Source organism: Pholcus phalangioides, unplaced genomic scaffold (genome assembly GCF_987345545.1).
Source record: "Pholcus phalangioides strain wild (caught in Gottingen) unplaced genomic scaffold, Ppha-v1.0 ptg000010l_1, whole genome shotgun sequence".
Lineage (NCBI taxonomy): Eukaryota > Metazoa > Arthropoda > Arachnida > Araneae > Pholcidae > Pholcus > Pholcus phalangioides.
In genome coordinates this window covers 42,027,206-42,040,431 of record NW_028301603.1, presented here as the reverse complement: position 1 = coordinate 42,040,431, position 13,226 = coordinate 42,027,206, and the positions used below count along the sequence as shown (strand labels likewise).

At 39.7% G+C, this 13,226-nt stretch overlaps 1 protein-coding gene across 1 annotated transcript; it reads left to right on the top strand.

Moving 5' to 3' along the window:
* The first annotated feature begins 496 nt into the window (after positions 1-496).
* On the top strand, positions 497-1,133 carry LOC149081512 (elongin-C). Its single transcript, XM_089238447.1, has one exon. It carries the CDS (start codon positions 610-612, stop codon positions 973-975), a length of 366 nt encoding a protein of 121 aa, XP_089094573.1. The 5' UTR covers positions 497-609; the 3' UTR covers positions 976-1,133.
* Positions 1,134-13,226: the final 12,093 nt, after the last annotated feature.

Sequence of the window (13,226 nt, the reverse complement as noted above, 5' to 3'; positions counted from 1 at the left end):
TATCATAATATAGTTTATTAGTTGAAAAATAATTTCAATCTTTGACTTCAATAAAGAATAAAAATTCAAGTAAGCGTCGTGTAAAATACGGGAAAAACCGGGACACTTTCGCGAAAAAGTCGGGACGACCAAAAATACAGAAAATACCGGGACTGTCCCGGGAAATACGGGACGTATGGTCACCCTAGTCACAATTATTTTATAAGTTGGAAAAATAATTTCAATTCTTGATTTCAATAAATAAAAATTCAAATTGGAGCTTCATTGAAAATACGTGGAAAAACGGAAATCGTTGCAATAAATGTACTGAAAATGCGAGATGTATGGTCACAATCTCAAAAACAATGCTGACAGGAATTTTGTAACGAAAAATATGGTCAGGTCTATAATCATAAGAAAATAAGATAAATATTCCGGACATATGGTCAATAGCTTAACGATTCACCATGCAGTAGACCAGATGAGTTCTTATTTATTAGATTCCCGTCGGCAACACTTTCCCCTTTCCCATTCTCACTCTTGTGTTCCTGACGAGACGTGCGGTTTCGTGTCCGTGTTGTAAATTAATTCGTCGTCTGAACGAGAGTGGAAGAGAAAAATTCCAGCGAAATGACCAACGGTGAAGACAAGATCTCGGCTGCCAGTGATGACAAGGTGTACGGCGGGTGCGAGGGCCCCGACGCCATGTACGTCAAGCTGATCTCGTCGGACGGGCACGAGTTCATAATAAAGCGCGAGCACGCTCTCACCTCCGGCACCATCAAGGCCATGCTCAGCGGTCCGGGACAGTTCTCCGAGAACGAGACCAACGAGGTCAACTTCAGGGAGATCCCGTCGCACGTCCTCCAGAAGGTCTGCCAGTACTTCACCTACAAGGTGCGCTACACCAACAGCTCCACCGAGATACCGGAGTTCCCCATCGACGCCGAGATCGCCCTCGAGCTCCTCATGGCTGCCAATTTCCTGGACTGCTGAACTAACTTATGATATCCGTGATCGCGGTGTGTTATTGCCCCCTTGGTAATTTGTTCGTTCGTTCTTGGACAGTGTAATTTATTGTCCGTGCTTAATTATGTGTGTTTCTGCCTCTTCGATATGTTATGCGGAGGCAATAAAATGTCGAAGTAGATGTATATCGGAGCATGTCACAGTCAATTTGGGTTTGTGTGTTCTTACTGAGCCGTGACAGTGTTATATAACCATGGTTGAATTTATGGTTTCGCAGCTCTGGAACAGATGCTGCAGAGTCCAGATATTTGGTGAATTTTTTTCGGTGCCAAACACATCAGACGGCCCGGACGAAAGTCACCAAGACCTAGTGGACAATACCGTCGCTGAAAAAAAAAATCTCCAACACCCTGTTCCGATACACAGGGAGACTTATGCCCTGGTCGGTTTCATATTTCAAATAGTCTGGGATAATATTTTTTACCAGGTGTATTTATATTACTATTGTTTCTTTTTCCGCTTTTGTTATGTTTTCTATGCGGTGATATTTTTTGTTTAGCGACTAGTGTCTGTCAAGTTTGGCTACTTTCGTCCGGGCTGTCTGATGTGTTTGGCGCCGAAAAAAAGTCACGGGATAGGGGATTAATCAATGGTCAAGAAAACGGGACTAGAATGAATAGATGGTGGGAAAATTTGTACTGCTGATAGGCAGGGCCGCAACTTGATCACCTGGGACAAGCGCACATTTTGTTTGACGCCCTCTTGTAATGTTGAAAAAACGGTTTCAGAATGAAAGTGCCCTTGGGTCCAGCACCTGGGGCATGAGACCCGCCTGTTCCCCCCCCCCCCCCCAGTTGCGGCAGAGTTGTAAATCGAATCATCAAATTGCTTTTAGAATCATCCATTACAGATGGTGTTGGCTATTCAAACATCGTCGTCTTCCTTAGTGTAACATTTGAAATAGCATTATAACGTGAATATAATGATACTTTATTTTTGGAACTCAAGTGGGTCATGGAAATTTTTATCCAGGACATGGTAAAAAAATATTTGCTGGTAAATACCATGGTAGAAATTGTAAAAAACTTACTAAATACTATTAGCCTTTATGTATTGATGGTGAGTAATATGTAGTGTAACTGTTTTTATAATTTTAAGAAGATTAATATTTATTTAATCAATAATTTATAATTATAGAGTGTACTTTATAATGTATTCATGCGTTTGGATCTCTACCACATTGGCGATGAGAAAAGAGGATGAACCTTGAACAATATATATGGTCGGACCTGCTTATAACGAAGTTTGGGGAAAAAATTTGCATACACGTGTTAGCGAGCTCATGTTTTTATTGTATATCGAGTGTGACCCTACTGCAACATTGATTCTAATCATCCCACTAATGTAAACAACCCAAAATGCCGTGATCGAATTTTATTCATAATCTTACGAATTTTTGTGCTCCATAGATATTCATTGCGCTGTGATTCTAAGTCAATAACCACAGGCCCGTGTAAATGACAAGTCCAAGGAAACAAAGATAAAACAGTTAATTAATCTTTAATTATTAGGCTACTATAAATAAGGGCATTAAATATACGATTTACAAATAGAAGCTAGAATAGTGCATTACATAATTTCAATTTACATGGAGAGTGATAAATGGTTCGTAAAGTCGGAAGTGTGACTTACCCCAAATCCGGTGAAGATCAACTTCACTCTTTCAATGGTGCCCATTTCACGCTTATCTTGTGGACTTCCACAACCTCTCTCTATCTCACTCACTCAGTCTCTGTCTATCTCTCCTTGAGTCTCTCCCTGTGTCCCTCAAACTTCATATATATATTTTTCTTTGGCTATCCGCCTACTCCTACCTATATTCCATAAACTTCATCTCATTCGCTAATTCCGATTTTCTTTCCTAAATTTTCTTTACCGAACTTCTCTTCACTTTACATTATTGGATAACATTTTCCTATGGACATGCGTTTCATTGGCTACTGCTATCCCTTTGGTTCGGTTGACGTTCCTGTGGGAACTATTCCCGGAATCCGCAAAACTCCTTTCACCTAAAACCATCTGCTCTAACCCTGGACTTTCTCACGCTTTTACCTGTATACAAAATTCTGACCAGCTGCAAATATCATTGAAATATGAGCGCGGCCGCTGAATTTTATTACCATATTCTTCTTATACAACTTATACCGATTTCTTTCATAATGTCCTGCACCCTTTATACGATTCATTTCAGTCCCCATATTTATAGATCTGTTTATCGCTACTTTTTATACTACTTCTTCGATTCTGTATTCCTTACGTGCTACGCGCCAAATTTATAGGTTTCTTTCATGATCCATATTCTTTGGGACTCTAACTCCTAACACCTGGATAACACCTGGCTGGTATGGCTTTGAAATACATAATTTCAAAGTCCATCCTTTCATACCATTATTCCTCGAACGATACGATTATTTAACTTTGCTAATTTCTTTACAGTATAACATTCCTCCCCCTGACGCTAAAATTTGCTTACAGCAAATTTTAAAGCTTCAATCAACTTATGAGTATATGGGGTTGTAAAGAGGACTATAGTTACTGACTGTACTACCCTATTACTTGGGCTCTGCCAAAAACTGTTGGGGTAAGTCACCACTTCTTTTACAATATATTGAAACACGAAAAAAAATATGAATAGTTATTGAACATAAACATTGTATAAAATTTCCTATATATAATAAACATGAACTCAAGCAATGATATCAATTTCACCATCAACTTAATAAAAGATGAGGTATGGTACATGGCATAAAATCTCCTATGCATTAGAGCCACTCTATGACAGTCCAACCGCAAACACTATACTTATTCAGCTGCAAAGAGAACTTTTGGACTTTGTAGAAAATAGACAATCTCACATAAATAAAATTATCAAAAATATTTCTCCATCACCTGCATAAAATAGGATTATAGGGACATATTGACATTTTTTTTTTTTTTCATCCTCTGAAAGTCATTTGGTGAACATATCTGCATTCTCCTGAAATATATAAATATAAAATATAGCACGTGTTTGTTTCCATGAGTATAACCATATCATCGTTTACAAAATGATAACATAGTGGAACAAGTGAATACAAATAGGAAGATAGTTAACATAATGAGTAATAGGAATCGCATCCCTTGCGATATAAAAGATGCAGTAATATTTGTCCATGGTGCAAACCAATGACTCGGCGATACATGGTTCGCATAAAAGGCCAAAGTTGATAAGTTCGGGTGGAGAATTTCGAGGTTGGGATTTTCCAAACAGAAAGTTAGGGGTTGACATGTATGAATTGTCCTTCCATATAAACACAGTTTATCCGATATGCACCTGGTTTCTGCTTTGAACTGCACCACTTGTTTTTCTGGCGTAGTTCCCAAATGTAGAGTACTTGTCGCCACCGCGATGCGTTGAAAACTCACTGACACTGTCCCTTCGGCACACGAACTATAGGCGACAAAGGTCAATCGTGCTAAAGGGTTGCACGAGTAACAACCTTCTGCTGTAATTTCTTCCGTATGGAATTTCGGGCACACTGTACGCCGTTCCATCACGATGTGGTAATCTTCGAATGACAGATGCACATTGACAGGTTTGCTGAACAACAATTCAGACATTAGCTGTTCATTTTCGTCAATATAAAAATAGTGGTAACCGATAGTGCGTGGTAATGCTGAGACTTTATTCTCGATCATTCTGTGGAGAGCCGACGTCACCATGTGACAATGTAGCACTTCTTCATAAGCGCTACACTGTATACTGTTCTCATCGAAGATGAAAGAGTTCGTTAGCGAACTGTTAGCTTGGATTTGTCCAATAGCGTTGCCTTGAGGTACTCCTGCTGGAGCTGCATGTTCGATATACGCCTCCCTTTGTTTTCCTACTCGCATTATGAGTGAATGTTGCATTAACTGGGTTGGTTGGTCGTACGCGCCAAGAATATGAATTTTAACACCTTTTGTCGTGGACATGACATGATTTGTGACCGTCGCTTGAGATGACGCGTTCATGCTCTCTGTAATTTCCAAATCATAAAAACACGAGTATCCCGTGACGGCCCGTACTTCATAAGTCCTTAAATGATCAGGGACTAGGAAGGCTCTATAAAACAAACAACCTTGGGAGTCAATGATTGTGCATGTCGAGGAACCCGAGTCCATCGCTATACATCTATTTATTCCTGGGTATTGTTTAGACTCAGTCGTTTCCGCAACAAAACTTTTAGCTGGAACACAATGCTCGCCCCATCCACACATAGTGTTTTGAGGACACGCTACTTGGGCGACGGTTTTCAGTTCGGTAGGAAACGTGAAGTATTGTCTCTGGGTATTCCAATTACACTTGACCTTGTTCAATTTTATACTTAGAGAAAATATATTATTTTTGTTTTCATCTTGGAACCACAAACACTGAGTGAATTTCAAATTCTCGAGGGTAATCGTGGCGTGTGTGGTAAGTTTACAAGTGTCTTTGTCATGCACATTTTCACATTCGATAATCGTTGAAGTCACTATTAAATGGTTATTGCATGTGGTGTCTAGCGAGCATACTACCGATAATAAAGCAAACAGCACCAACAGGGTCACGGTTTGGTTAGGCATTCCAATCCCGTTTAAAAATTGTTGCGTTTGATCAACGGAGTGACGTAACCGGCGACCGACATGGACCCATCCAATCATTGTTAATCTCGCTGTACCTCTAATTATGCGATAGGTGTGGTACACCACGCTGAAAACGGATTTGATAATTGTGAGAACAGTCGTCAAAGCTGTTTTGAGATATATGACCATAATAGAAGTCATTAGTATACACAATGCATACACAGTATATTGTATGGTCGGTGGCAAACATCGTAAATGTTCAAAGGCCGCTACACAGAAAAGACATGGCAATTTCCGGCAAATGGTTCTACCATTGATACGTAATTCTTCTCTCATCGTTAATCCGCCCTGTTCAGCCACGAATATAAATTGAAGGAGTCCCGGAAATCTGAGGAAATTCTCGGGCACCACTGCTTGCTTAACGGAATTATTGAAATGAACAATTTCTTCTAGTCCTTCTTTCCTTACTATTAAAACACCCGATGTAGAAACTCTAACTACAGGGTCATGAAATTCGATAAATTGTCCGTTATGATTAAAAATGGCTTCTTCTTGATCTAACAAAGCGCGGCGATGGCGCTTGTGCACACTATCATGATCTACACGTTGATCACAAAAGGTTAAGGAAATTATACGCGGATCTTCAATAACATTGAATCCATCTATGTGAAAAATAGTGGATTTGCCGTGTTTGATTTTACAAAAACACGTCGCTGGGCTTTTACACGTCATTTCTTGGCAATATTCGGCCGCCCCATTGCATGGTGTGCTAGTGGAGCATCCGCATGTCTCTTGTACACTCGAAAATTTTAGTAGTTCCCGGAACCGTAAGATTCTGCTTCATTACGAATTGACGGGGTTGTATTAGTTTTTGTGCTGTGCGCGGAGACCATATATAGCTTTTCCACACACGTACACAATTTTGACATCGTTTGGTCACTGCACAACTAGTCGCGGGCAAGTGCGCATGCTGTGCCTTGGATAACACGTGTGAGCATCTTTGGATGGCATCCTTCATTTCGCATATCTCAACATTGTGTCTCGCCATTGCTCTGCTGCTGGTGAAAACTAGGAATATAATCTAGAAAGAGAAAAGTTGCGGTGTTTTTTTTTTTTTTTGTACTGATTCTTAGTGATTAAGGAAAGTCACCTTCCTGTATACAAACCAGATTATATTAGATATCTCTCTCCATGAATATATTAAAGTTAAAATGGCAGCAAAATGTTACCATTTACTATTTTCTTATTAATTAATAGTAATGACATTCAATAGTTTCTGAGCTAGCGAATCTGCGATTCGGTCCAGAACAGTCTTTTCGGATTCTTGGTAATCACTTGGTTGTGATATCCAAGACATGAATTTTTCAGCCATGGTTGTATCATTTTCTACATGACTGTTACCGCTATTGGACGCATTAGAATTTTCTACGGAATTACTGTCCGTCTTTTGATCAATAATATTTAACTTCTGTACTCGACCATATTCATCCCGCGGTCGAAGATTATAATGGGACTCTTCTCTTATAGTTCCGGAACTTTCCCTTTCAATGGATTCTTGCTCACCCCCCATTTCATTTTCGTCTATAAAAGGAAGGTCATCCCAAGCAATAGAAAAATTCTGTGGGGAGACATTCGGTTCGGCGCCTGTGTTGTCCCCCTGGTCATCTGTAACTGGTATTGTGTTATTTTTTGGGTATTGGTATGAATAGAGAAACTCGGGGAGATCCAAAAAGGCATTGTCGTCATTGTTGCTTTCTGTAGCTTGCGGTATTTCCGTATTGTCGTCCTCAGTCGTTTCTTGTCCTTCGTCTGCGGAATTCTCATCATCTATTATTTCCGGGTAAGGTTCATAGGGTCTTTCTAATTGAATTTTCGTTAATCTGTCGCTATGTACGCATTGACTAGGTTTCTCTGGTTTATAAATATGTTTTATACAAAATAGTACTGGTGATTTTTGTTCAACAATACGGTAAGGACCTGAAGATAATCTGCATAATTTACGATTAACTCCTTTCTTAAGTAAACCCGGATTATATAAATAAACCATATCACCTAATTTCAACTTTTTATCGAATGCGGTTTTCTCCCGATATTGCTCTTGCTGCTCAGCCGCTGCAAGCATACTTGTCCGCACAAATTCGTGCGCTTTTTGCAACTTCGGTAGCAATTGAAGAACATAATCTTCATGCGTATAGTAATTAAACGTTTGGGGTTCTTTCAATAACTCCTCCGCTGTATTCATGTCTTTCCCAAAAAGGACAAAATATGGACTTTCTTTCAGTACCGCATGTACAGCGCTCCGGTAGGACATGAGAACATGGGGTAAAAGATCATCCCATTCATTTGATTCGTCTAAAAGGCATGATAAGGTATGCGTTAAGGTAGCGTGACACCTCTCATTAGAACTATTTGTTTGCGGATGTAACGCGGATGTTGAAAGTGGTTTTATTTTAAGCTTTTCCAGCATTGCTCGGAAAACTGACTTATGTAAGTTGGATCCCCTATCAGTGAGACAAAATTGCGGTCGGCCATAACGCGCAATTATTTCCGAATAAAATGTCCGTGCTAAAGTCTCTGACTTGGTGTCAGGTAACGCTACTGCTTCAATAAATTTACTAAAATTATCCATCATCACCAATATGTATCTATTACCATGCGAAGTTATGTGAAAAGGACCCATTATATCAACCGACACTAATTGAAATGGCTCCGTAGGGATAAAATTACGTTGTAATGAAGCCTTTTTACGTGGATCATGACTACGCCTTTCTAAACAAATACGACAAGTATTGACATGAATTTGACAGTCTCTGTAATAGCCGGGCCAAAAATACTGACTCCTCAGGCGCTGAAAAGTTTTGTCAAATCCCATGTGACTGCTTAAATTGTCGTGTATTTCGGTTAATATTTCATTACGCAAAACTAGGGGTATTACAACCTGTTCGATATAATCATCCCTGATGGGACGAATATCTTTAGATGCATAATGACATAAAAGACCATTTTTCATGAAATAAGCGTCACCCATCTTTTTAACTGGTTCCGCGTTTTGCCCAGTTAACATGTCAATAATAGGTTTTAATTGAGCATCGCGTCTTTGCTGTTCACGGATTCGTTGTTCTAATGATGAGTGGCCGGTCGTTACAGTATTTATAGCACGGCTCAAACAATCTGGTGCTTGATTCGACTGTCCAGCAACGTGCTCGACTTGAAAATCATATTCGGCTAAATTCAAACACCACCTGGTTAAACGAGGGTTTTTTGTCTTAAGCGAAATTAGGTATTGGAGTGGTCGATGATCGCTCTTCACCCGAAATCGTCTCCCAATTAAATAGGGCCTAAAATAGTTTATCCCCTCCATGATAGCAAGTAATTCTTGCTCCACTGCTGGATAATTTTGTTCCGCAGGTTTAAATTTACGGGACATGTACGCTATGGGGTGATTACCTCCATCATACTCTTGATACAAACAACACCCAATTCCTATTTTGCTGGCATCCGCGGACATAATAAATTCCTTGGTAAAGTCGGGAAATGCCAGTACAGGTGGGTTTCGTAGCGCTTGCTGAAGATATTTAAAAGCTTCTTGCTGCCTTTGGCCCCATATAAAATTTACATTTTTCTTAGTTAATTCAGTAAGGGGTTTGGCAATGTCAGAGTAAAATGGTATGAACTTCTTAAAAAAATTACACATGCCCAGGAAACGTCGAACTTCCTTTACCGTCCGTGGTTGCGGAAATTCGTCGATAGCTTTAACATTATCCGTGTGGGGACGAATTCCATTTTGCGAAATTATATGACCTAAATATTTAATCTCGGTTTGAAAGAATTTACATTTCTTCGGTGCAAGCTTTAAATTGTACTTCTCGAGTAATTTAAATACTCTGACCAATTTCTGTAAATGTGACTCAAGATCCGGACTAGCAATTAATATATCGTCAATGAAACAATGTATATAATCATCATTTAATTCTGATAGAAGACTATTAGCCAATTTTTGGAAAGCCACAGCACTATTCTTCATCCCCATGGGTAAACAATTGAATTGGAAACAACCCTCCTCATTACGGAAGGAAACTAGGGGTCTATCCTCTTCGGCGAGTTCAAGCTGATAATATGCACTACAAAGATCCAGGCTGCTAAAATATTTGGCTCCCTTTAATTGTGCCAAAATGTCCTGGATTAAAGGTAATGCATACTCATCCGATTTGATTGCCTCATTTGTCCGTCTAAGATCGACAACCATGCGATACGTATTTTGTTCTCGTTTTCTCACCATGATTGTCGGTGCGGGGTGAGAACTGACACAAGGCTCAATTATTTTACTCTGCAACATGTCGTTAATTTGTTTCCTCATCTCTCCTCGTAAGTGATAAGGTGTCCGATATATCGGCGACTTTTTTATTTCCTGATCCGACCACGAGATTTTATATTTTCCAAGAGACGTGCGCCCAATTTCACTGATATCGCGGGCGAAAACATGGGCATAACTCAAAAGCAAAGGGGTTAGTTTCCTTTTGATCCCTGGTGGCAAGTCACCTAAGTCAAAGTCCTGTTCTGATAATTTATTTAATTTCTTATTCTCCAATGGTATTGGAGGTTCACCTATTTCGTCACAATCGATTACTGAAACTCTTCCCAGCTTCGTACCTTTACTTACATGTTTATGATGTTGTGATACATTGGCAATTAACACATTAATTTTCCCATGCTCATCGACCTTTCCCACTGAATGGGCCACCCATACTGAATTTGTCATATTCCTATTTCTTGGTGAAACTTCTACCTCATTTCCACATTGAAGTTGTGGAACCTTCACTGATATAATTTTAGACGATCGCGCCGGTAACCACAGTTTTTCGCTCAATGTGATATTTACACTACTACTGCCATTAGGAGTCGCACCTGGTGTACCTACTAATAAGGGGATATTCGTAGACTGATTACGCAAACATCCACTTCCTACATCCAAAATAAACTTTCCCGATTTTATAAAGTCAAGACCTAAAATGACCTTATACTCTTTACTGAGCTCATAGTCGGAAACATATACTTTCTGATTAATTGTAAAAGATCCAACTTCTATAGGTACACTAAAACATGAATTATGGGGCAGTGTTTGTCCCGTGACACCACGAATTTCAATCTTATCATTTAGTATCTCTTGACATTGCGCATTATTTACAATTCTTTGCATGAGAATGGGGTCAATGACACTTATACAAGCCCCGGAATCCACGAGAGCGGGGAATTCGAGTGAACCCACTCGTACTATTATAATAGGTAGGTTATGGCCTAAAATTCCCGGTTGGTTAAGGAAGGATACGCAGTTTTTGTGTAGTTGGCCTCCCCTACCCAAAAATTGTCACTGCCTCTCCGTTTGCTGACCGTTCCTGCTCTGACTTCTATAATTCCCTCTTCGGGAGGAAAAGTTTGCTCTATTCATTGGAGTCGACCTCCTCGGAAAAACGCTGACATTCGGACAATGTCGAATGAAGTGTGCGCTTGATCCACATTGAAAACAGGCGCGGTTGCCTTGTTGGGGCGCTCTAGCTAAAAGCCGTGGTGGGTTATTGTATCGTTGGGGAAAGTTACGAGTGTGGGATTGTTGATTATGAATGGGAGCGAAACTGCTCCTATTGTGAGACCCTTTTACCTCTCTCATCTCCTTGGAGAGTTCCTCAAGTTTAGTACGCTGTTGTACCGACTCATTCATAATTTCGGCCATCATTGATTGCAAAGATGCGAAATCGAAATTTGACTGCGGCTGTTGACTCGAGGCTACATTAACGGTCCCGAATGAACGGCAAAGACCTTCATTATTTTCTATTAACGTGGCGATTTTAATCGCCGTTGCTAGATCTTGGGGATCCTGGTTTAACACACATTTTTGAATTCGGGGATTAAGTCCCGCTAGAAATTGGGATAATTTTGTGCGGTCGGCGAGACGCTCCACTTCCGGGCTAGAAAAATTTGCCCCTTCAAGGAAACCGAAAGCCGCATTCTTGATTCGTGAAGCGAATTCTTTGACGTTCTCATTTGCCTTCTGTTTACAACCCGTGAAATTTTGCAAATGATATGTTAAGGGAAATTCGTTGTGGAAAAACTTCAAAAATTCAGTTTTGAAACGTTCATAATTTGTTTCCGATCTCAGTTCCGGACTGGTGGCAACAAATTCGGCAGCGCGTCCTTTCAATTTTGATTTCAGGACAATTAATTTTTCATTATCCTGCCAGTCTGCTAATTTTGCGGTATCCTCTAGGGATTCAATGAAATATTCGGCCGAAAACGACGGTTCTGAACCGGAAAAATTTGCGATTAGCCCTAAATAGCCAGTGATTGTGTTAACCTTTACTTGGGGTGCTTCACCCGATGAATGCACCACACTACTACCACCGTGATTAGGCATTGTAATATACCGCTTACGAAAAGTTATTGAATATTAATATGAAATTACGTAATATATTAATGCAACCTTGGACTCACATTGACACGGTACTGGTCTGAGGCACCATTGTTAGCGAGCTCATGTTTTTATTGTATATCGAGTGTGACCCTACTGCAACATTGATTCTAATCATCCCACTAATGTAAACAACCCAAAATGCCGTGATCGAATTTTATTCATAATCTTACGAATTTTTGTGCTCCATAGATATTCATTGCGCTGTGATTCTAAGTCAATAACCACAGGCCCGTGTAAATGACAAGTCCAAGGAAACAAAGATAAAACAGTTAATTAATCTTTAATTATTAGGCTACTATAAATAAGGGCATTAAATATACGATTTACAAATAGAAGCTAGAATAGTGCATTACATAATTTCAATTTACATGGAGAGTGATAAATGGTTCGTAAAGTCGGAAGTGTGACTTACCCCAAATCCGGTGAAGATCAACTTCACTCTTTCAATGGTGCCCATTTCACGCTTATCTTGTGGACTTCCACAACCTCTCTCTATCTCACTCACTCAGTCTCTGTCTATCTCTCCTTGAGTCTCTCCCTGTGTCCCTCAAACTTCATATATATATTTTTCTTTGGCTATCCGCCTACTCCTACCTATATTCCATAAACTTCATCTCATTCGCTAATTCCGATTTTCTTTCCTAAATTTTCTTTACCGAACTTCTCTTCACTTTACATTATTGGATAACATTTTCCTATGGACATGCGTTTCATTGGCTACTGCTATCCCTTTGGTTCGGTTGACGTTCCTGTGGGAACTATTCCCGGAATCCGCAAAACTCCTTTCACCTAAAACCATCTGCTCTAACCCTGGACTTTCTCACGCTTTTACCTGTATACAAAATTCTGACCAGCTGCAAATATCATTGAAATATGAGCGCGGCCGCTGAATTTTATTACCATATTCTTCTTATACAACTTATACCGATTTCTTTCATAATGTCCTGCACCCTTTATACGATTCATTTCAGTCCCCATATTTATAGATCTGTTTATCGCTACTTTTTATACTACTTCTTCGATTCTGTATTCCTTACGTGCTACGCGCCAAATTTATAGGTTTCTTTCATGATCCATATTCTTTGGGACTCTAACTCCTAACACCTGGATAACACCTGGCTGGTATGGCTTTGAAATACATAATTTCAAAGTCCATCCTTTCATACCA